Here is a 25,979-nt window from a genome sequence, read left to right on the forward strand (position 1 = left end):
GAAGACCAAATAAGGATAAACCTAGACACCTGACTTGATTTGGTGATGGAATGTATTTAGATCTAATACAATACACACAAGAAAGGCTTAATTTGTATATCAATATTTAAAAGAAGACCAGATCTTCTTGTCTTATAAATTACAAATGTCCATTCAAAAGAGAAGATAACTATGTCTTATACCAGTGTTTCCCAAACTGTGTTCTGCGGAACTCTCAGTGTTCGGTGAGGCCTGAATAAGTGTTTCATGAACTAAAAAAATTAACCAGGCTACCACTTGAATTAATCTCTAAGTAAATTAAGGGAAAAAAATATTTTTATTACTTCTTGATAACAAACTAAATTCTGTAACATCAGTTTGAACTGATCTAGATTGTGAATCTATACTATAGAATGCAGTACAGAACTTTTAACTTATGATCCAGCAAAGCCAAGTTAGGAAACAGACTTGACGCAACACATTTAGAATTCAGATTTATAATATCATATCTACATATATTTATATTTTTTATACTAGAAAAGTAAAGCTCAATTTATAGATTTAATATGTTGTTTTTTTTAAACAAATGGAAACAAGATCCAATCTAAAAAAAAATAGTAAAATTATGTTACGCAAAATACTCAGAATGTGTGAGTGAAGTGACCTGTCAAGGAAAAAGTTTGGGAACCACTGTCTTGCACAATCCATGTATGTATCAATCTAGTCATGTGTTAATTAAATCTTAAACTCGCAATCTAGTCCTGCATGTTGATTAAAGACTTAAACTCTGCTAAGTCATTTTGTTTTCCAGGAGGATTCAGATCAATTCATATTTAAAAAATTATTATTTTGCTTTTCACTCATCAAACATAACTCTTAAATAATAAATTATGAAAAAATGTATTTTGGCAGTAGAAAAAAAAATATTTAAAAAATACATCACTTCTAACATGTAGCAGGTTCAGATTTCATGCTTCAAAAAAAAAGTATTATGTATGTTATATTATTTCTAAAAATAGTACAACAAAAAAAATTAAACATGGATCTCATACCACAGCATACTACATACAGACAAGTATTACCTTTACATCAATTATATATGAAACCAAAGCAAACGTAATTTCAAACTTCTTGCATTGTGGCAGTCAACATTTATATTTTGGTTTTAAGATTCTTTACAGAGAATTAAAAAAAAAAAACATCCATAAAAACCAAGGGTACCGGTAATATCAAAATCTGTGGTCGATGCAAAAAATACCAAACATTTGCAAATATACTACACTTCTAATGAAACTTCCTCAACAGAGTCAGAAGAATAAACTGAAATGATATTTTCTCGGACACAACACATACAGAAATTCAATTTTGTGTAAGTAACCATACACCAAACATTTCCAGAGACATCAAAAACATAATTTTTGTATAAATAGATCAAAATTTGTATGCATTGCTTTTTAGTTATCATGCTTTGAAACAGCAACTGTAAAAGCTTTCTGATAAAACTATAAAGCCAATGACAACACAATGAAATGTGAAACGTATTCAAATCTTGTTATTGTTGATTCCCTACAGTCCTACTAATTATGTATCTTTATGCAATAAAATAGAGACCAGGTTTGAAACAAATATTTATAAACAAAACTTGATCAATGATGGCAGAAATAGGGGGTACAAAAGAGAACCATCTGCTTTCTTCTTTCTTGAGCACACAGAGTAGCTACTTTTGTAAGCACAATGAAAACAGAGCAGCTCTGAGAAGCTGATTGGCCATGGTGCAATGTGAAAGAGGGCAGTTTTGCAAAGCTGATTGGCAATGACACAATGTAGCTATATTAAATTATGTGACTAGGAGAAATCTAAGTAGAGATGGTGTGACTCCATAAAATAGTTGCAAATAAGGTGGAGAACAAATATTTACATGAACGCGAATTATAAATAAAAGGGAAAACATTTTTGTAAAGTTTTCTAAGACAGAAGAGTTACTCCTCCCTCTACATTGTCCTTCACCTCTACCAAAGTATTGAAATAAAAGAGACAGCAGGAGAGCAGAAATGAAGGTCACATGGCCCTTGCCTAAGACAGACACAGCCAATGAAAAGAAAACTTAAACTTCTAGTGGACCACTGCTTTGTTTACATTATGTGTGGCAAAATACGCAGGTTGCCACTGGGTTTATGTAGTCATGTGAAATACTTCACTCAAGTAGAGCCTAAGGAATAGAAGACAAGGCCTTATTTATATATATACAAATATGTACAAATTTGTTGGTAAAAGGATGTTATAGAATCTAAAATTTATTCTTTTTTAAATGTCAAATTATAATAATTTCTCTTAATGTAAAATAAACAACAACGTTTTGCAAGAAGTTTAAAGAAGCAAAGATCTGACAATGAGAAAAAGAAGTAAAAAATATATACTTATATAATTTAAACAAAATTAATAGCAAATTTAGTCTTAATATCTGCATCTTCCTTATTGAATGGATACCAGTATATATAATTAGTGTTCCAAATGTTATTGAAGATATTGAAAGACATTGTCTGGATGCTGGAGCACTGAAATGGTTGAAGTGGCACTGGGAAAGGGACGTCCTGTCTATCTGATGTGCCTATGAAAACTATCGGCACGTCTCGGCTTAGAATTTGTAGACCGTGACCTGAGCTATTCAGTAGACTGATACCAGTGTCCACACCTGGAACAGAATTAAACGACATTATTAAACAGCTGTTAAGTATATTAAGAAAAATGGAACGGAAAGATGATCAGTAACATTCACTTATATTAATGAGTGTTTTTCAATGTTGAGCTTTTAATTAATTAAAACAAAGAAAATTTGTCTCATGCATTTGATTTTTTTTATACGTGGAGGGAAAGGATTGTAGAAACTAATAGATTCATCCTTTTTTTACTAGGGTATATTTGATTACAATACAAACTTATTTTATTATTTTAGAAATTTATTTATAAGAAGGCAATAGCTTCATCTGCTTCAGCTGTTATAAAAGAAGGTCATTGAAAACTGAATATCTGAAGCCACTTAAAACTAAGCATTCTTCATTCATTTTTATCCGAAACAAATTTCTTCATTTTTAAGTCACTAATCCTATCTTCCAAACCCTCTCAGCTTGATTCTTCCATTTGCAAAATAGTCGTGTGGTATACATTTTGGAATGTCTTTTATTTGACATCTTTATTAGTGAATTAAAAGCATTTCTTTGATTTATATGTTTTTTTTTCCAGATTATCATAACCAGTGACTGAATTAAGGATGGCATTAGAACTTAAAAAAACTTTCTAAAAAAATAAAAACACATACAAAAAAAAATCACTAATGTGACATTTACAAACATAAATTTTCATTCAGTAGTACAATGTTCACCGTTTCCCCCTAACTTGGTATTTATAGAAGGACATTCCTATTTAGCAAAAAATCAAAAGTTTTTTTTAGCTGTCCAGGAGATATTTTCCTGGCCAACAATGTTCACAAGTGAAATAGTTTAAACTCTTAATGCGCTTGATATCTCTATACAGCTCAATTTTCCCAAACAATGATGTCCACGATGTTTAAAGATAGCTTCAACTTTTCTTGATCTCTCAGTTGGCAAGCTGCAAGTGGTATGCACTCTGGAATAGTCACCATAATGGTCCCAAGTTTGAACCCTCCTCGCAATCCTGAAAGAGGTTTCGACTAGGATGTTATAATCTTTTTTGAAGTAACGGCCATAAGTTGTAAAAACAAACATGCAAAATAATAAACCAAGATAAGTTAAATAAACCCAGATAACTAAAACTTGTCTATTTATCTCTTGAAGTAGAAGATGTACTCATTGACAAACAACTCATTTAATGTAACTTTTCTTTACAACTTTTATAGTACAGCATGCTCAATGCCTATGTCTTTTGTGGGCATGCAGGGGGTCGGCTCAAGTCCCACCGATTGGTAGCCAAACAGTTATGTCACTCAACCACACACCACACCAAGCGGGGTCGGCCTTAGTCATAGGCAAAGTAGGCAAACGCCTTTGGTGGCCTTGCACAGGGCTAAAAAAATTTTAGATTAAAAAAATAGTGAAACTTGGATCAGACCTGAAACATAGTATCAAACATAGTAGAGCACTATGACTCCTCATTTACTAGTCCACTATAGAAATTGTGGTACATGACTTTCAGTTATATGTCTATTTAGTGATACATGGGCAGGTTTTTAATAAATTGCATAATTTTTATTTTTTCTAAGTTTCTTTTTCTTTAATTTCATTAAAGCCACCAAGTTCACTTTGCCTTGTGTCACCTATTACCCAAGGCCTGACACACAGTTCTATAATTAACCATATTTTTTATAGCTAATATTTTGTCTCAAATCCACTACATTTTTAGTAGGGTAAATAAGATCTAGCATTCTTTTTCTTCAAATCATTCATTTCAAGCAAGTCATTTAACTATCAACCATTATTCTAATGACTGATAGTAAAGGCAGTATAAATGCTGAGTTTTGAGTTTTTTGGCACATCAGCACACTTTAGGCCATATCGGGCCTTATAAATGCTGAGTTTTGATATTTTTGGCACATCGGCACACTTTAGGCCATGTAGTGCCCTATAAATGCTGAGCTTTGAGTTTTTTTGGCACATCTGCACACTTTAGGCCATGTAGTGCCCTATAAATGCTGAATGCAGGCTAAAAGTTAATGCTTACATACCATGTACATACTGGCTACCATTCAGAACAACATTGCAGGGGTCGATTTTCTGACCCATCTTGCTAAGTGACCACGCTGTGTTGGAATTCAACGGAGAAAAGCCAAAGGAGATGGACTCTGGAAGCCGCGTGGTCACTTTACCCAGCAACAACAATGTGACATCAATACCTGCAACAAAAACACAAATATAGAATCTGAAATAAATGTCTGAAATAATAGTGTTATGATTGGTGATAATCTCATTTTAATGATGTCAGGTCAGTTTTAGTACACTAATCTAAACTAAAAATTACACAAGATAATAAAAGGGGCCTAGATTGATAAAATTGAATGTTCTCAAGATTGATTAAAATTAAATAATTTCCTCTTTCTTGTAGTTTGTTTTTGTAAGCTTCCAATATTGAATTGTTAATTTTTTTTTTAAATCCATTTTAATTATGTTATGTTATAAAAAGTATTCAAAACTGTATACCGTTTTTAAAATGTAAAACATTTAAAAACATTTTAAAATATGATTCCTCTATGAGTATTCTTCTACCATTTTTTGAAAACTACACATATTAAGGTTTTGACAAGCCTGGTGCAACTACTCTAGAAAGCATTGCTATAATTCTAATGACATCTTTTGATTACTAAATTGCTTAATAAAATCTGTATACTTCTACACTTCCCCAGTAGACTTTAAAAGCAAATAAAAAAAGGAAACTTTAATTTATGAAGACTACATGGGAAAATATAACCGCTAATTATGCCAGACTAATTTTTTAGTAGCATGATTAGTTAAGTGCTGGAAATAAACTTAATTTGAGGATTGGACATTTGTCAAGCACTGGATGTAGGATTATCTTTAGTAACTGGATTGGTCAAGTACTGGACATAGACTTACCTTTAGTTGCTGGGTTGGTCAAGTACTGGACATAGAACACTTCAGGAGCTCCATACTTGGTCACAGTCTGATTATCTGTAGTTGTGGCCTTCACCCAAAAATCACAGTTTGTGGTATTAACTGTTCAGGAGGTAAGGAAACAAATGATGCCTTGATAATTTAAATTATAACTAAAGCTATGAAATACTTTTATTCAGCCAATTTTTAAAAGCAGCTTGTTGGAGATAATAATGGAGTTATTTTTGAGACAAATGTTTGTCAGGATACATGCAAATCTGTGGAGATTAAGCTCTGATTCACCCCAATGCCAATTTTTTAAAGTATTATTTCTTATTGCTGTGTATCAAATGTAAGCAATGTTGGATGTAAAAGTTATAATCAGGCAAATGATGTGAAGTTTTTGATTGTTTTAAGTTTTCCTTGTATGAGAGAGAGAGTTGAGTTTGTCACTTGGTGCTGGGAGTAGAAGAGGACCGGTGTTAGTTTACTGTCCCAGTGTTTTTTTTCCTATAATTATTTATCTTGTTTCCTGAATAGCTGGAGTTTTTGTGGTTCATATAGTTTGCATTCATTGGTATTTAGTGCATATTATTGTAACAGTACCTCTAATTAAACCTCTGTTGATCCCCTTTGTTAGGGTTGCATTCATATCTAACGTTTTTGAAGTAATGTCTGTATTTCATAAAATGAGACATAATTTTAAGTAACCCCCTTGAGCCAAGGGAGGTGTGGTGGTAGAGCGGTAAAGCGGTTGGCTTCTGAACCGAGGGTCCCAGGTTTGAATCCTGGTGAAGACTGGGATTTTTAATTTAGGGATCTTTGTGCACCTCTGAGTCTACCCAGCTTTAATGGGTACCAGACTTAAGTTGGGGAAAAGTAAAGGCAGTTGGTCGTTATGCTGGCCACATGACACCCTCGTTAACTGTAGGCCACAGAAAACAGATGACCTTTACATCATCTGCCCTATAGACCACAAGGTCTGAAAGGGGAACTTTACTTGAGCCAAGAAAAAGAACCTGATAATAAATAAAAAATAATACACCGCAACTTTTTTAATATTCTATTCAAGTAAAGAAACATTTCCAATTCTACTAAATAAAAACATTTCCATTTCAAATTGTTTCTTACCTTTTTTGTAGACGTTCAGTACAGAAACGTCCCATCTCTTCTTCTCAGGTTTGCCATATTTAGTAACATTTGGTTTGTCATAGCCAACACCGGCCTCGTAGTTGTACAGTTTGGCCATGCTGATAAAGTCTTGTTCCACAAAGGTGTCGTAGATCAACTTACCAAGAGGTGCCGAGGGGCTAGCCCAGTCTCGCTGAGGAAAACGGATACATATTGAAACATATTTAAATGAATTATAATCCATCAATTATACAAATTACATAGAAGCAAATTCTCATTAAAGATATGTATAAAATAGTGCCAAGTAATTTTGAGATGAATTAGGAAAACCCTTATGCCCAATAATTTAATGAAGCTTTTGAGCCTGGCAACTTGATGGTATCATGCCATTCACTGCTTAGACATTAGCTTTCAGATCCTATATTATCTGCTATTCAAATGTTTGACGGCAGCCTGCAACACAATCACTGGTTTATGAGTGTGCAGTTATATTGTATTAATAAATATGTCCACATCTCTCTTGGTGTTTCTTTATTTCTGCTAACGTGAATGTCTATTAGAGCTTATTACTTACACAGCGGACACAATGCACTAAATACATAGAATAAAGATACTTGGTAACAGACAATAATTTTTTTTAATAAATACACATTGGCTAATCCAGCCCCAAAGGCACAACATACACTACAATATTAACATCATAGAAATATAGTTACAGCTCCATATTCAGAATAAACTTCATAATATAGATCTACATACTCACGCTGAAAAATATATCTACACCCACACTCTACAAGGACCAAGTAAAAACTGAGGTTTTCACTTCATGGTCAGTATTAGACAGATAGCTTTCCAGTGGAAAGGCACGAGATGATCAAGTGACTACAAAATCACTTCATGTCACAGTGAGTCTCAAACGAGTCTGTGATACAGCCCACTTCAAAGCTTAATGTAAAACTATACAGTGTACTCTTCTTTGAGTTCAAAGATTTAGGAGAATTACAGTATTTCATATGATTATGTCACATCCAATACAGACAAAAATGTTGACTATAGACAGTCAATTTAAGTTAACTTTTAGCCACCAGTGTCTTTGGCAATAGCTTTCCTTTTGGTCTTTCAAATGTGTATCAATCCAGCCTTTGTAAGAGATTATCAGCTGTCACATTTGGTTCAACTACACAGGATTTCCCAAGATTAAAAAAAAAAAAAGAAGGAAAATTTATACATGATTTACTTTCAAAACCTGATCAAATGACACAGAGAAAATGACAGCAAAAATGAAATTATTAATAATATAATATTTTTAAGTATCTCACTTAGAAAGCTGACTGCATAAAAAACTCTTGAAATTTCCTTTTTCAATGCCTTGAGCTATCACACTTCAATTGAGTTTCATTAAGCCAAGTTTAACCAACAGCGTGAATAATAGTGTGAAATGGCATCAATCTACCTTTGTGTGGGATAGACTAAAAGAAATGCCTGCAGTTCAGCAGCAAATTAAAAGGTAAAGATGAAGATACCTGATTGACAGGATCATATAATCTTGACAGAGACCCATCTTTGGCAAATTGAATGATCACACCACCAGGACATGTGTACTCAACATCAGTTTGGCCATCAGAGTAACCTGTAGAAGCAGAGAAACAGACAAGATTAATTTTACAGATTGGCAGGCAGACTAATTGGTTAGTTTTATAAGTTTTGGACATTCTTTAAGAAATGAAAATCATTTTGATCAAGTCCAGACCAGCAAGGCAGAATGGCATAGTGGCGGGAGGGGTTTGAACAAGGGTCCATCATGAAGACACTCCAAAGTGCATACAACACTACCATATAACCACATGACCAAAGGATCTTTAAAAGATAGCTTTTGAAAAAATATTGAAAACTATTCATAAAGTATTCTAGACAGTATGAAGCCTGAATTCTTTAAATACAAAAGCAAGCGTCTTTCAAATTATTACTGCAATGCTTCTACCTCCAGTGAAAAATCTCTTCACACTACAATTTCTGGACCTTAAGAAAGTGTTACGGCATAACAGATGCCTAAATATTAAACTGTCATTTCTATAACATGCTACCTCCACTGTACCTTGAAGGATGACTTTTCACAGTGAGTCATGTCTTACAATATGTCTAATCAGCTAAGACAATACCATTTATTATTGTTATGTTGAGTTACTTCTTAAAAGGAACTATTGTACAACAACTAAAGACTTCCTTAATATGAGTATTTTCTTAAAATATTGAAATTGAATACAAAATTGCCGGATCATTATCCATAGTAAAATATTTCCTTAAAATAATTTTTAAAGTAAAATTGATGAGAGTACCTCCAAGATCAGGAAGTACAGCCAAAGTGTCATCATACTCAGATTTCACCATATCTTTCAGTGGATGGTCCTGTAGAGCATTGAAGGCAAAGTCAAGGAACTGGCGCTGCTCTCTCCACGTGTCTTCAGCAGTTTTATAAACTTCAGCTGTAGGAGAAAATAATATCTTCAGCAGTTTTATAAACTTCAGCTGTAGGAAAAAATAATATCTTCAGCAATTATATAAACTTTAGCTGTAGGAGAATACAAGTTTTATAAACTTCAGCTGTAGGAGAAAAACAATTCAATCCCATTTTCTTTTCTTATAAGTTAAAGATATTTTTTTCAAATAAAGAAGATTATTATGTCCAAAACATACCAATGTGTGACCTTATGTTGTGTTGAATAGTGTAAATCTTAAGTTGCAATGATTACAACAAGCAGACTCTTTAGGATAAGCCTACTGCTAATTGGTTTTTGACACAGTGTGTCATTCATGTTAATTAGAGACTTAAACTGCACTAACCTATAAATGTTTTTCCAATTTAATCAGACAATCTATTCCATGATTTTAGGTAAAACTTTTACCACACAACCAGACAGCCATGCTTTAATATGAACACACGCCCAATGAAATGACTTAAAGGTTTGGATCATATCGGAGATTCAAGCCTATTCTTTTCTAAAGGGAGTGCATAGTGGCTGAGTGATAAAGAGCTTAGTTTCAAAATTGACATTTCTAGAGTTTGAATCCCTAAGAAGACTGGGTTTAATTTGGGATTTTTAAGATGCCCCTGATTCTACCTATTTCTAATGGGTACCTGATAATTGCTGGGGAAAATAAAGGTGGTTGGTCATGACACCTTATTAACATTCAAACATAGAAACCAATGACCTTGACATCATCTCCCTCATAGATGTTCTAGTTTTGAAAAGGGAGGGTGAAAACGTACTCTTCTAAAAACATAATAAACCCATTCTTTTCAGCTTTGATTTTAAAGAATCAAAATTTAAAAAAAAAAAAAAAGAAATTCAAATGCATTTTATTTATAAAAACCACAAAATCTGGCAGATCTTGATATACGATGATGATTTTCAAGACAAAATAAAATTACATTTTGTAGTATATATGTGAAAAATTAAATCTGCTTACATTGTCTGGCAACTGCTAGTTGACTATTTGTCCAATTGACATGGTCCAGGAAATCATGAGCTCCCCAAGTATGTTCAGGAAGTTTAATCAAGAAGCGTAGCATGTCTTGAATACGAGGATCACTATCTAGACATTTGCCTGGTTGATAACAGCAAATATTTTATGTTAAATATTTAATGGATGAAATGAAAAAATTAATGTTTAAAGCTTATTTGTAAAGAAAAGGATTGAATATGCAAGCTGGCATGTTAATAGCCAAACAAAAGTACTATTATTAAACCAATAAATGATCACATTTGCAACAATTATGCACATATTCTTCCGACATTTATGTACATGTCTTAGGTTGTAATGGAAACAAGACATTTGTTAATGATGATTGAAAAATTACAAGGGGAAAAGATCATCTGTTGAGTCGTTGAAAAAGGTTAAACTCAACACAGAAGCAGTGAGGCTAAACCAAAGTTAACACAAAACATTTTACCAGAGTTCGAGCACGTCTCCCAAGCTCTGACAAAAGCTCGGTATTTGATGTACTTCCAGGGGTCACTAGTCACCCCTTGCACCCAGGTGTCACCAATCTCAAAGGTTCGTACAGGTAAGCTCGGCTTTACTGTTTCAAGGGCTTTCACAAAATTGTCCAGACTTGAAGCTACAAGCTCTGCCCCTGGAAACTCAGCTCGAACAATTTCATAGTAGCCTAAAATTTCCTGAAAGAGCAAACCACAAAAAGTAAACAACTATCAAGCAATGTGCGTAAACCCTTTGCTACAAGTCAACCTTGTTAAAGTATTGTTATAACCCTATTCGCGACGCAAAAGGGTTAACTGTGTGTGATCAGCTGACATTTGTGACACAGACCAGCAATACAGTTTAGCGTGCTATATTGAAAGGCAAGGGACAGTACTGGCATGAACTTTGCATGTGAATAGCGCCCGTGTTATGGTCATCTGATCATAAGCCTGCGCAGACCAGACACAGTGTGTAGGAAAGCGGCAGTTCAAGACCGGAGAGCGTTGAGACCGGGATTGTTAGTCAGCCATGAAGTCGGTCCTGGTGCAGTCCTCCAGTGAAACGTACGAGTCCAGGAAGAGACAGTAGAGTTATGAGTTTAGTACAGTGATATACGGTCTAACGTTGTAGCAGTTGATTGTGTTGCCAATTGTGTCGTATTGGCTGTTTGATTTGACCATTATTAAAGTACCAGATTATTTGGAGTCTTGTTGTCAAGTTCTTGATGTGTTGATGTGCTGTGTTGTGTTTAGCAGTGTTTACAGAAGGCCTGAGTAGGAGAAGACCGTAACAGTATGAACAGAAATATTATGTTCTCTTTTTTTCCTTTCTCAAGATAAGGATGAGGTGAGTTAGTGGTAACGAATATAAGCACTCTACTGCACAAATGCTTCCAAAAGCATGCATATCTAATAGCCTCAGACAACCAATCCAACTTCTGGCCTTCACATGTGGCTCAAATATTGGATCTGGTAGAACTGATCACTGATATGAAAAGGGGTAAAAGTGAGAAGGAGCTCATTAACCTTGGTTGGCTGCTGCTCACCAAGAAGTAAAAAAACTGTGAATTCAAACCTCTGCTGCCCTGCCACTATACCCAAACATGGGAAAGACTTTGGGAGTCAACCCTGTGAAAAAACAGGAGCCTGTGAGGCCTTAGGTAGATCGCAGTACTTACCCTGGTAGAACCAGAAATACAGCGGATTCCAAACTGTATCGGTGCATGAACACACCATCATTAATAACATTCATACTATTTTATTTGAGTGTGTAATTTAAAAAAAAAATCTTAGCAATATTTCATTACATTAGCATGTTAGTGCTTTACACTAGTGACTTATCTCAGCAAATCTCACCTGAATATCAACTGGTGGTCCAGTGTTATCAGTCCTAAAGGCAAAACACAATGCTTCACTCAGACCAGCAGCTATGATACATTTCTCTTTAGCTAAGCCTCTAGGGTGGGCAGGGTCAGGGCCTGGATTCAAGGGGTATCCTCCTAAAATGCACAAAGAGATTTTGTTTTGTTACATAGCTACAACATTCTCATTTCACTAAGAGGACCACAAAAGTGCACATCAAATTGCTTTGTATTTTAATGCTAAATGGTTACCTTTTATCCAAAATGCCAGGAGACCTTCTTTATCCGAGTCTCTTAGCTTCCAGACAAAAGGCGAAGGTACATCGGGAGGTGCTGTGCCAGGATTTACGCCAACTGAGATAGCCTTAACTCCCCTTGAGGCCAAAAGTGGCAACACAGCCTTGGTCATACCTGGAAAAAAAAAAATGATGTTGTTAATTCTAATATTGTACAGTTCTAGTTATTTTATAAGTAATGTTTGCTTGAATAAAAATGTAAATATTTCTGAAAAGGAAACACTGATGATATAAAAACAAACCAAAAAAAAAAAAGGAAATAATATATAATATGTGAAATCATGCTATTAACAGTGCATGGTAAAAGAAAAACAAAAAAAAATTGGCTGCAGCTGACATCATCTTAAAGTTAACAAATCCGAGGTCCTACCAACATTTTTAATTTACATTCCAACTATTTTTTGCCAGACCAAAACTGTTAAAAACAAATTATAACAATTATTTTTTTTTGGTAAGATTTTAATCTGTATACAGACAATATTAACAAGATTATTAGGTGGTTTGAGATGGTGGCAAAGAAGAAATGCATTGCAAATGAAAAATGGCAGGTTTCTTAAAACCAACAAAGCAAATGCCATTAACCTGCATTATTTGTGGATGAGTCTCTTCCAACTAAGAACAGGACACACACCACTATTAAATTACCACCTGAACAAAATAAACTCCACACAACTACTCCTTTGCAGACACTGCGCCCACCCCTTTGAAACCGTAAACCATATCCTCTTTGAATGCCCCTCCCTAATCCACCTTAGGCAGACCCTACTTCCACTACAGCCCAACATAACCAACACCCTGTACGGCAGTGCTGAACAACTGAAGAAAACAGCACACTTTTTTTCCTTGGCACAGTCTGCAAAAGAGCTGACAGCTCAGCAGCAATAAAGCTGGCTAGAAGAAGAAGAAGTGGATCAGTCTCTCCAGAATAGGGTTCTAAAGTGACATAAAAAATTTGTCTAGGAGATGAACAAGTCATTCTACAACAGAAGGGGACCAACATTTATGTAGTTCTGTTGTTAACAGCCAAAGTGTTCGGTGTAGAATACCGAAATGTCAGTACGAATATGCTTAATTGAATCTTCTCTTTTGAATTATTAGATAAACAGTAAAATGTTACAAGTCTAAGGGAGGCAACTCAATGAGAAAGGGAACAATAACACTAGTTTAATGGCAACTAAAATACAAGGAGGATTACAACAAACTTCTAACATTGTCCATAACTTTCTATCACTATGTTATGTATTGAATAGTGCTCTGATGCACCTGTTATAACAACTAAAATACAAGGGCGATTACAACAAACTTATAACATTGTCCATAACTTTCTATCAATATATTATGTATTGAATAGTGCTCTGATGCATCTGTTATAAAAATATCATAAAGATAATTTTCAATGATTGGCCTCATCACTAGAACATTCAATGTATACCTGGTACATCTCTCTGACTCATGGTTGCGTGAGTCCTGTGTATACCAAACATGGTGTCCAGGCTCTTGCTGAGGTCAAGCCCAAATGTGAACAACTTGGCACCTAAGAAATCTGTCTGGATGTTCATAGCAAAAGCATGCCATGTAATGTGCCCTTCCATCACCGCTTTCTTAAAGTCATCTTGTTCTGTCTTGTTGGGGCACTAGAAACCAACAATAACAAAGTCAACGCCAAACCAAGTGAAATTTTAAATAACAGAAGAACAAAAATACATTTGTTGAAAAAAAACAAAAAAAAACAGTACAATTACAAAGTTAGTAATTTTTCTAAGCTAAACCTAGTCAAAATTTTAAATAATAGAAGTACCTTGATTGAATATTAACGTAGCTACTGACCTTTAGTTGGACACCCATCAGTTTAATATCTGGACAGTCCAAGTAAAGAGAGACCAGCCAAGGATGCGTGGTGTACACAAACCTTTCCGAGTAGCCAAGCCTAATCAAAGTTCTGGAGACATTGATAGCTCGCACAAAGTATTCTGACTGGTAGCGGTTCAAAACCTCCACAGCAAACCCTGCATCCTTATCCAGTCCATCATAGTAACCAACATCTGGAAACACAATAAATCTAATAAGTGGCTAAGTTCAATGATATCATATTCAAGATGTAAATAGCAAGAGCCTTTATAAATCTTATTGACATTATTATCACCATTATTATTATTATCTTTTGTTGAGAATGTGAACTAACTGTCTGTCACGGAATGGAAGCGTGCAAGGCCATTTTGAATAACAAATTATCATTCTTTCATAGGTTGAATATTTGCATCACAAGGTCATGGCAGCATGATAATGATGGAAATTCCATAGCATAGAAGGAGTTGTTGGGAAATTCCATGTGCGCTAATGGAGATTGGATGGTTACAAAATAGGTGGGAAGACTGAGATCGTAAAGGGTATTTAAAGGGATGCATTTGTAGTTTCGAAACAGAAACGATGGTAGTTATGTGTTAAAATTGAATCGTTTGTACATTTATTAAGTGTGCATATTATTTAAGTGATTCCTAATTCCAGAATAAAAGCTTTGTATTTATTGTTAAGTGATCTCAGTTTTTCATATTGTCTGAAAGTATGTCCTGCGATTCTCATACGATGTTCGTTCATCACTTCACTTAGGGGCAAGTATGGGCAAGTAATGGGCAAGTAGGAGGCAATTAGTGGGCAAGTAGTGGGCAAGTATGGGCAAGTAGGGGTAAGTAGTACTGTTTGAGTCTTCAGTAATTGTTTAAAAAGAGACAACTATACGAAACTGAACATCAGAAACGCATTGTCTGATCAACACAATCTCATCGTACCACCAGTGAGTAAACATATTGTGACATCAAACGCCTAACGAATTATCTCACTGTCATTTTATGGTACTGAAAGAATAAAAATTAATTAAAGAGAAAAACAAAGTAATCATAGTCCCCTTGAGTTGGTCATTGATAATATGGCAGGTCTGCATAGTTCTGTTATCTGAAAGCTCAAGGTCTCAAACATGTCTTCAAGATCAGTTGTTACCATCAAGTTGATATCCCAACTGGGTAGATAGTAATTCTAGTCAAATTCCAAAATAGCGTAATCAATAGTAAGATTCCATATTCTCTAGTTACATTTTTTCTGAAATTGCTTGAATGTAGCACATTTATCATGCTATAAGCATCCTTAGTGCGCTATGGCCCAATCTCTTATATGAACCTGTGGTGAAAGGGTTCCCTGGGGGTAGATCTCCATGCTGCCTTTAGACTGCTCAAAAAACACATCTCTGCTGAAGACGGGACTCCAACTCAAGCCCCCTCGATAGGTAACCAAGCAGGTTTGCATCTCAACCACACATTCAACATTTTTCCGTTTCCCTAATGTTATCAGATAGTGGTACTGCAATGTCAACGATAACTTGATATCTCATGTTATAGCTCCGCAGTCATGTTTGTAGGCCAGTCCCAGAAGAAGAGGTTCATTAGCGTTATTTTCACTACTCCTTGGTAGACTTTGTAGGTCATAACGCTAACTAGTAATGTTCACAAAGTTCATCTTAATGTCTAGTGGGAAGCGTGGTCGAGAGGCTAACTTGGCTTGCTTGGCTACCTATGACAGGGGCTTGAGGTTCGACACCCGACTCGAACTGAGTTGTGTTTACCGAGCGCCTAAAGGCAGCATGGAAAACCATCTCCCAGATACCCCCTCCACCCACTGGTCCACAAATGAGATTGGACCATAGCGCTCTGAGCTTGCTATAACCATGAAAGTAGCGCCCAGAACCGAGATGCCTGGAGGAAGCTGGTTGGTGCCCTAGGCCAGGGGTCGGCAACCTTTTGAGTCTGAAGAGCCAAAAATTAAAATTTACAAATTTTTTAAAGCTTTTAAAGAGCCGCACATTTTTTTTCTTGCCAACTATAAATGGTACTCCCATAATTTTTTTTTAAATAAAAAAAAAAATATTTTTTTTTCATTCATAACAAAAGTAGTTATTTATTCACATAAAAATGGTGTTTGTCACATTATATATATACATATATATATTGCTTTATCGGGTAATAATTTACTATTTAAATATAAAATTAACAATTAAACATTTATTTACAACACCAACATGTACATCAATAACAAACAATTTAGCGAACAAAATAAATCAATGGGAGCGATGCAGCTTTGCATGGTTATTCCAATAGAAAACTTAAACTTTACTAAACAATGTAACTTGTACTTCAAATACAATATAAAAAAAAACAATTACATACATTTGAGCGAACAAATTCAATGGGAAAATTGGCTTTGCATGGTTCTAGAAAGCAAAGCAGGACGTTTTGGCGCCTTTCGGCGGCGCCGTTTTGGCGCCAGCCGTTTTGGCGACGGGACGTTTTGGCGCGATATACATTATGTACGTTTATTGTATTATTTCTTTTAAAAGAATTATTCATATCTATGTTTTGCATGAGTGTTTATGTTAAGACATATTTTTCACGTATTAAATGTAAATGTGTGTTTGTGTTTCACATCATTTTATTTAATAAACATTTTGGCTTGTGTATGTGTGTTTATTAAGAGGCACACTTTTATTTTCAAAAAGTTTTTTTAAGATATTACTTTAAAATTTAAAAAAAAAAAATTAAAAAAAATGAAACGATGATAGACTAAAAATTTATGCAATTATTTGTTTACATTAACATTGGTTTATTTAATGACTTTGGTATGTAGACTTTGGGCCGCTCTCGGAATTAAAGATTAAGGATTATAAATTCGCACCTAGGGATGTCAAGTGGAGTGCTAGAAACAGATTATCGTCTTACGCGTGAGAGAGGGGAGGGGTGGAGGAAAGAGTATATACAAGGAGTGAAATGTGAGCAGAAGAGAGGGGGCGGGATAGGTGTCACATGTAATGACCATTCCCAAGGAGATGATCGCCAGACGCATGACGCCAACGACCAGTGCTCGGTGCTGGTCTTGTCTTCATTTGTTTAACTCTACCTGCGTCAATGCGAGATGTGTCACCCAATCACCCCTACCCAATTTCTCAAAATATATCTTTTCAAAGTATCTTAGTGTCGTGAATTTGTTTCTATCTATTGTCGCCCAGAGTGTTTGTTTATATTGGTGGATTCACGTTAGAGTTTGTACTGACCACATTCCGAGTCTTGATCTTTACTATGTGTGGAGTTATTGTCGTCATTCAGCGTAATAGAGCGTTAGATGTTTTGTTATATTACAGTGTGAGACTTAGCTAATTCGTATATTACACTAATGTCAAATAAAAAACTAAATCTTTTGGAAAGAAATCCAAAAATTTCATCCAGTGCGATTAGCAGAACTCACATATAGCATGTCATAACCATTCAGGAATCTGACTTATTATAGGCCTATATTCATGAAATAAGCAAAACCTTTATAATTAAAAAAAAAAACAATTCGCTGAACGGTGTTAGAATTCATACTATACATACAATATTATGGTAGAGTGAAATAAACATTATTATAAAAGTTACGTGCTTATTAAATTATCGTCAAATGATATCTCGCGCCAAAACGGCTCGCGCCAAAACGTCCCGTCGCCAAAACGGCGGGGCCAAAACGGCGTCGCCAAAACGGCGTCGCCAAAACGTCACGTACCGTCTAGAAAGTTTGGATAAATTTGGCTCATAACTTGTTGTTTTTAGTTTCAAACAAGACTCTAAATTTCATTTGTTAGTTGGCTTCTTACTTTGCTTTTAATTATATTCATGCAAGAGAACGCTTGCTCGCACGAATATGTAGATCCAAAGATAGTCAGCACTCCAAATGCCAGCTTCTTCACTTCACTGTAGCAATCTGGAAGACTATTCCATGTGTCGAATATAAGTGACTCAACTTTCGGCATTTCTTTTAAAGCTGTCCACTTTTTTTGTGCTACATACATACATTTCTGGACCTCCAACTCTTCCAACTTGCTTTTCATTTCTGTAAATTTTCCACTCCACAAAGCTTTACCTTTCAAATAAATTAATTGCATTTCTAGAGATCCAGAATCAATTTCAAATGGCTCAATGTTGATTTCGTTACAATTTGTGTTGAGAGGATTTACTATGAATGCTAGAGTGGTTTCGTTTGTTTTGAATTGTTGAAATCTGTCAGAAAATTTATCTTTAATTTTTTTTATAACTGTGCTGAAATAATTTGTGTCAACAGTTGCATTGGTTTTATCGCGATATTGCTTTAGAAATGGAAAATGAAGTAATTTACTACTCTGAATATCTTCTACAAAAACAGTCAATTTTCCTTCAAAACAAACTAATTCTTCCACCAAAACATAGGCTGGGTTTCCCTTTCCTTGCAGTTTTAGATTCAGCTCATTTAATTTCTCTGTAATATCAACCATAAAGTAAAATGTTTGCAACCATTTGTCGTTCTCTAATTCGGGGTGATTAATGCCTTTATCATTTAGGAATGTATTTATTTCATTCAAGCACACAGCAAAACGTTTCAACACTTTACCTTTGGAAAGCCATCGCACTTTATTGTGAAGAAGAAGGTCGGAATACTGAGTCTCCATTTCGTTTAAGAATTCTTTAAACTGACGACGGTAGAGTGCTTTTGACAAGATGCTGTTAACAATCTTGATTACCAAATTCATGACCTCAACAACTTCGGCTGGAAATGTTTGGGCACAAAGCGCTTCTTGGTGTATAATGCAGTGAAATGTAAGAATTTCATGGTTTATTTTGCTCCGAAGAATCGTAGTAGCTCCTTTATTTTTTCCTGTCATACTTCTGGCTCCATCAGTTGCTATTGAAACAATTTTATTTAAATCAATCTTATTGTCTGCAAGGCATGTTTGCACTGCATTTGCTATATCTTCCCCTCTAGTTTGTCCCGAGAGCGGTAATAATCCTAGAAGTTCTTCTTTTGGACCTTGGGAAGACATATACCTGACAAAAAGGGCCACTTGTGCAATGTCTTTTATGTCACAAGACTCATCTATGGCAAGTGATAAGGCAGAAGAAAGTTGAATATCTTCCACCTGCAAATATGTTACATTTGAAGACATTTTAGCTATTCTATCTTGTACTGTTTTAGCGGATAGTGGCAAATCTTTGATTCTTTTCAATATTTCTGGTTTGTTTTTGAAATCACGAAACAGTTCTTCAGATGCTTGTATGAAGCAATCTTTGACATACTCACCATCTGTGAATGGTTTGCCTTTTTTTGCAATTTCAAGTGATACCGCAAAGCTTGCCAGATTAACATTACTTGTAGATTGAGTCCAGTTACTTAACATGAAACTTGATTGCTGTCAATGTTTTTGGAGCTCGTCAACAGCTTTTTTTCGTTCTTCGCCTGCTGGATATTTACTAGCATGTTTTTTAGTGAAGTGTCTCTCTAAATTTGATTTCTTATTGTGTGCGAGTTTTTCATGGCAAATGAAGCAAATCGGAAGGCCATCTGAGTTGCAGATGAAAGCGAAAGACTCTGTCCAATCCAGATTAAATTCTCGATTCTCTTCTTCAGTAGTTCTCTTTCTTTTTGTAGATGCCATGATTGCGGTAAATGAACAATACAATTTTAATATCAATATATTTACCAAAGTCTCTTCTCTCCTTAAAACAGTTAATACTCTACAATCTTCCCCTTTTCTTCTTTATCGAACTATCTAATTCTAAGCTATTGTTGAAGCTTATGGAAATTCCACAACCTTGTCCTAATTCTAAACTAACTTGTAATAAATTTAATCTACGACCTTGCTACCAGTTATTGTTCTAAAAATAAACCAGACAAAATTGTTTTCAAATATATGACCTTGAAGATAACTCGGTTATAACTCTTTTACTTGAAACAACAAACTCCACTTCACAGCCAAAGCACGTGGAGTAGACGCCAAATAGTCTTGTAATATAGAGAGCTTCCAACGGAAGGACGACAATGACGACGCGTGTCACGGGGGAGGGGAGGGGTGGAAAGCGAGTACAAGTGGCTGAGATATATAATCGGTGCCAATTCATTGTTGATAGATAATGAACGATTTTTTTTCGATAAAGTAAATAAAATTTGCGTAAGGAACTAAAGAGCCGCAGCTTCCAGTCTAAAGATCCGCATGTGGCTCGCGAGCCGCAGGATGCCGACCCCGGCCCTAGGCCCCAGAAGGGACCACAAGCAGAGCAGAGGATGGCTGCCTGGTCGTGCAGTTTGCGCACTGGACTGTCGCTTGGATTTATCTATGGTTCCGGGTTCAAACCTTGCCCGCTCCCATCCCCCGTCATCCTGCGGGAGGTTTGGACTAGGAAGTAAACTATCTTCAACTCTGAAGGAACATCTGAAACATGTAAAACATTTTACAAACATTTTTTTTTACAGAGATGAGATGACAGGGTGCATGGGTCCCCAGCAGTCCAACAGACTAAGAGATAGGTGAAGGTGACACCAATTACTCAAATACTAAATGTGTGCTTCTAATATTTCACTCACCAAGATGATTCATAAAAATAAGGTGGACTTTATTAATCTTCTGTTCTGAGCTCATCTGCATCACCTAAAGAATAAAAAATAAAGATACTGCCATGTTTTAAAATCAAAATATATTATAAAAGAAATTCAAAATTCTATCAATTAACCAACATAATAACACAGAGTGATGGTGCTATATTGAACTTGAACTAAGAGTTTTTTTTTAAAGGAATACAAAATAATAGAAGATTCAGCTGAATTTTAAACAAAATTTTATGATTTTTTTTCAGAACTTACATGGTCAGATCTTTCATGCTGTTTTGCTCCACAAAGTGTAACCAGCAGAAATAATGTAAAACTGTGTTGCAGGGACATGGCTCAAAAAAATCTGAAAAATTAATAAAATTAATTACAGAATAATTATTAACATAAAAAAAGGAATCCGCTTATATAGAATTATAGTTAAATAAGATTAGCTTATCCTTATATAGAATTATAGTTAAATAAGATTAGCTTATCTTGGCAAAGCTAAAAATCTAAGATGGACCATGGTATACACATATGTCAGGGAGAGGTATGGCGAGAATGAATGTTAGTTAGATATTTTGATATGATTGTTATATCCCCTTGTTATGAATGCTAAGTGTTGCACGTGTTGTGAACTGAGTGATTAAGTCTTCGTTGAATGTGCGAGAGAATGTGTTAGTCAGTAAGGTCTTGCTCCCGGTCCAGGAAGATTGGACGTTTACTTCCTGGGCTGGTGTTTTGTGTATTACTATTTCATAAGAGTGATAATTGTGTGCTTTATTAAGTATTAAAGTATTATTGATATTCATGAATATAAGGAGTTAGAGTTGATGTATATTAAGTGTTCGTATTTGAGTTAAGCAAGTATTGATGAATTATAATTGAGAAAGTATCAAGCAAGTATTATTTAATATTCAAGAAACCCCTAGTGAGCCAAGTTAAGAAACACAACAAGACAAGAGACAAGCAGAGCAGCAGTATATATATATAAAATTGAACCCCTGACATCATGGAAAAAAACTGAACCATATTCAGGGAAACAAAGATTAATTGCACCACCCAATCCTGAAGTCAAGGTGTTCCTAAAGATATGTATTAGAGATTGTCATAAATGACAAACAAACTATAAATAGCTAACATTTTGGTTTATCTGGTGAACAAAAATGTTGATAAGCTATGTTTTTTTAAATTATAGGTGATTATTTTTTAATTCTGCAAAGTTCTTCTGTTTATACCATAAAATAAGTTAAATCATAAGGAATACATACATATATTAAACATAAATAGATAACAGCACCAGGGACCAATTTTTTAAAGAGAGAAAGTAGTGAATGCTACGAAAATAAGGGCATGCGCCGACTGAGGCTCGAACCTGTGACTCCGGATTCGACACCACCGTAGCATTTTAATTCACTACTTTCTCTCTTAAAAAACTTGGTCCCTGGTGCTGTTATCTATTTATGTTTAATATATGAATGTATCATTTGTTTCAGCACCTAGCTTCAACTCTATGTTTACATTTACAGCATTATTGCTCGTACCCACTGAAGCTTCTATATGTAATGTGTTTATGTTGTCCACTTGTCTTTGTGAGAGATATACAATTAGATAGAGCCATCGTTTGTCTAATACATGCCTAACGGCTGTCTGTCTCGGCTCTATCGAAGTTGTTAGTGAACGGATGCTGCGAGGGTGGGGGAGGGGCTGGTTGGGGCTTGTGACCTTTGACCACTGGGGTGGTAATTTGCATACGGGCGAAATGACTCTGGATCAGAAGAATGTTTTTTCTGGACATTCCAATGGTCTAGAGGTTAGTTTCGCTTGGTGCGTTATTGCTAGGCGGTGGTGTCAAATCCGGAGTCACAGGTTCGAGCCTCAGTCGGCGCATGCCCTTATTTTCGTAGCATTTTAATTCACTACTTTCTCTCTTAAAAAACTTGGTCCCTGGTGCTGTTATCTATTTATGTTTAATATATGTATGTATCATTTGTTTCAGCACCTAGCTTCAACTCTATGTTTAAATCATAAGGAAGTATTACACTTTGACTCTATGACTTTAGACTTACATAAAAAACAGATAAAAAGCTAAATAGTCACCACTTGATCTATAGGCAGATGATGTTAAGGTCATCTTTTTCTTTGGCCAACACTTAACAAGCAGAGTGTCATGTAGCCAGCACAATGACCAACCACCTTTACTTCCCCCAACTAAAGTCAGGTCCTCATTAGAGTTGGGTGAACTCAGGGTTGCAATAAAAATTCCAAATTTCAAAATCCCAGTTTTCATCTAGATTCTAACTCAGGACTACAGGTTCGGAAGCTATCAAGTGCTTAACTACTCAACCACCACACCCCCTGAGCAGCTTACTAGAGGTAATAAAAAAATTTGATATGAAGATGAACCGCACTCCTTGAGATATTATTAAACTTAAAACACAATTCTTTTTTTTTAGTTGGCAAGAGTGAAGTTCAATTAATTGTCCTTGACATTATTTAGTTTATAGTGAAATCCTCCAAGTGAAACTTTCTTCTGAGAAAATTGATTGTTTTAGGAAAGACATGTTTAATGAATTCTATGAATGTTGAAGAAGTTATTAAACTTACTGAAGAACCTACACGCTGTCTACAGATCACAACAGCTGCTTGCTTCTATATTTTTATTACAAAGATATTCTATAATCCAAAAGTTCTTTAACACAATAAAAACTGGTGAAGGAAGTGATTAACAGTTGGCAAGTAAACTCAGCTGAGTAGTGCTGTAGACAGCAAAAGAGATCCTTAGATTATCTTATGATTACAGACATTACTCTAATGGTTAACTACACATTTTAACCTGGTCAAGCAGTTTGCGCCCAGGACTGTCGTTTGGACTTATCGATGGTCCTGGGTTCAAACCCTGCCCGCTCCCATCCCCTGTCGTCCTGAGGGAGGTTTGGACAGGAAATAAATTATCTTCAACTCTGAAGGAACATCCGAAACATGTAAAACAAAACATTTTACAAACATGATTTATGACATAGTAAATAATAGTACTATTACTATTATTGTGGATTATATTTTTTAACATCTTAGATTATAATTATAGTATATAGATCTATTAATACAATTATTGAATTATACATAGTACTAACATAGCCTACAGTCTAGATCAAAATAGTACATTCAGTAACATTGTTTCTAACTGAATAAGTTGAATAACAAATTAGTCAATTAAGACAAAAGAGGAAAAGTAAATCAAGTAGATTCTAAATCTAATAAATCATGTAAATGTAGATTAGATAGAATAGTGAATAGATCTAAATCTAGACCTAGATCTAGATTTGTACAATAGTCTTTCAATACTTAGTAGATAGTCTTTGTCTTTATTCTTTATCGTCTTTAAGTCTAGATTACTCTAGACCTAGAATAATCTAGTCATTCTAGACTCTAGATTAGACAATTCATTATGTTATGATTATGAATATTGAATATGATATGATTTAAAATAATGATTATCATTTTATGAAGTCATATAATTTATATTAATTATATAATTATTAATTAATATATTTACTATTCTTAAGCTTGTTACTAACACTTGTAATCGCTGATCTTACCTAAGTATTAGTAAGAGTCTTTTAATTTATAGATCTTATCCAGACTCTTCTACTCTAAAACTAAACGTTGATTACAAAGTGTAGCTATGATGAATTTGTATAGTTCCATGGATGAATGAATAAAACTTCCAATCATGTGATTTGGTCAGCTATTAATAGAAAACATTATATCACGTGACACTCGATGTTGATTTGTAAAAAAAAGAAATTGTTATGTAAAATGTTTTTTAATATATACATGTTTCGGGTGTGCCAATAACTTTTTGTATTAAACTCAGTGTTTATACTGTTTACCAAACACTATGGTTAGGGTTAGGGTGAGCCACGAACTAATTCACTAGTCGTCCTACTTAAATTGTGATTTAATAAATCAAGAAAATTTAGTAAATAAAGAGAAGAAAATATAAATTACGTCTTGTTGGTAACGGAATAAAACTTTATATAACAACATCACTATGACCCCTGATTGAACTGATGCATTGAGTTGATTGAAGCAAAGATCAATCATTAAACAATTTATGATCGAGTTTTTTTTAGGAGTCTATTTCCAACAGCTTTAATGTACTTTGTTCGACCTCGGTTTCTTAGCAACCTATTTGAGCGAAAAAGTTTTGTTTTTTTTTAAACTGTTGCAGCACAGACGCCACAATAAAGATAAGAATCTACCAATATTGTGCCTAAGACAGGGGTTCTCAGCCTGTGGATCGCGACCCCTTTGGGGGTCGAATGACCATTTGCCAGGGGTCGCCTAAGACCATGGGAAAATTGGGGAGGGGAGGGGGAAGATTTGACAATTTTTTTGTATCTTTTCGTTTCAAATAAGTTGTAACAAGCATATTTGTACCAATAGTGGATATATATTTACGCAACTAGTGGTGGCGGTAAGGGACATTAATCAAATTATATTATTACCAAACAAATTATGAGACGATCGTCGAGCTTGAATGAAAAATAAATAAATAAAAAGTGTGGGCATACTGCCAGAGGATACCGATGGCACTTTTAGTGAATGTATCATCTTTGTTTTTTTGTTATTGGTTCTTCTTTGTTTTTTTTGTTATTGGTTCTTCTTTGTTTTTTTTTGTTATTGGTTCTTCTTTGTTTTTTTGTTATTGGTTCATCTTTGTTTTTTTTGTTATTGGTTCATCTTTGTTTTTTTTGTTATTGGTTCATCTTTGTTTTTTTGTTATTGGTTCTTCTTTGTTTTTTTTTGTTATTGGTTCTTCTTTGTTTTTTTTGTTATTGGTTCTTCTTTGTTTTTTTGTTATTGGTTCTTCTTTGTTTTTTTTGTTATTGGTTCTTCTTTGTTTTTTTTTGTTATTGGTTCTTCTTTGTTTTTTGTTATTGGTTCATCTTTGTTTTTTTTTGTTATTGGTTCATCTTTGTTTTTTTTGTTATTGGTTCATCTTTGTTTTTTTGTTATTGGTTCTTCTTTGTTTTTTTTTGTTATTGGTTCTTCTTTGTTTTTTTGTTATTGGTTCTTCTTTGTTTTTTTGTTATTGGTTCTTCTTTGTTTTTTTTTTGTTATTGGTTCTTCTTTGTTTTTTTGTTATTGGTTCATCTTTGTTTTTTTGTTATTGGTTCTTCTTTGTTTTTTTTTATTATTGGTTCATCTTTGTTTTTTTGTTATTGGTTCTTC

At 34.6% G+C, this 25,979-nt stretch overlaps 1 protein-coding gene across 1 annotated transcript; it reads right to left on the bottom strand.

The window, feature by feature from the left end:
• Window positions 1–34: 34 nt before the first annotated feature.
• Window positions 35–24,473, bottom strand: LOC106076569 (uncharacterized). The gene is made up of 15 exons (XM_056041552.1): window positions 24,341–24,473; window positions 21,015–21,105; window positions 20,739–20,802; window positions 14,157–14,371; window positions 13,762–13,963; window positions 12,286–12,444; window positions 12,029–12,171; window positions 10,645–10,870; window positions 10,161–10,298; window positions 9,029–9,175; window positions 8,216–8,322; window positions 6,693–6,885; window positions 5,565–5,684; window positions 4,679–4,846; window positions 35–2,671 (listed from the first exon to the last, which is right to left on the bottom strand). The coding sequence occupies exons 2-15, from the start codon at window positions 21,090–21,092 to the stop codon at window positions 2,406–2,408; spliced, it is 2,226 nt and encodes a 741-aa protein (XP_055897527.1). The 5' UTR covers window positions 21,093–21,105; window positions 24,341–24,473; the 3' UTR covers window positions 35–2,405.
• Window positions 24,474–25,979: the final 1,506 nt, after the last annotated feature.

The sequence above is a fragment of the Biomphalaria glabrata genome, chromosome 9, assembly GCF_947242115.1.
Source record: "Biomphalaria glabrata chromosome 9, xgBioGlab47.1, whole genome shotgun sequence".
Lineage (NCBI taxonomy): Eukaryota > Metazoa > Mollusca > Gastropoda > Planorbidae > Biomphalaria > Biomphalaria glabrata.

What these genes read in the sequence shown, in the direction of transcription:
- LOC106076569 (XM_056041552.1), bottom strand. Translation starts at nt 21,092, where the DNA reads ATGTCCCTGCAACACAGTTTTACATTATTTCTGCTGGTTACACTTTGT. An exon ending in AGCATGAAAGATCTGACCAT is followed by an intron (nt 20,803 to 21,014) that starts GTAAGTTCTGAA and finishes TTTATTCTTTAG; the next exon opens with GTGATGCAGATGAGCTCAGA. An exon ending in TATTTTTATGAATCATCTTG is followed by an intron (nt 14,372 to 20,738) that starts GTGAGTGAAATA and finishes TTGTGTTTCCAG; the next exon opens with ATGTTGGTTACTATGATGGA.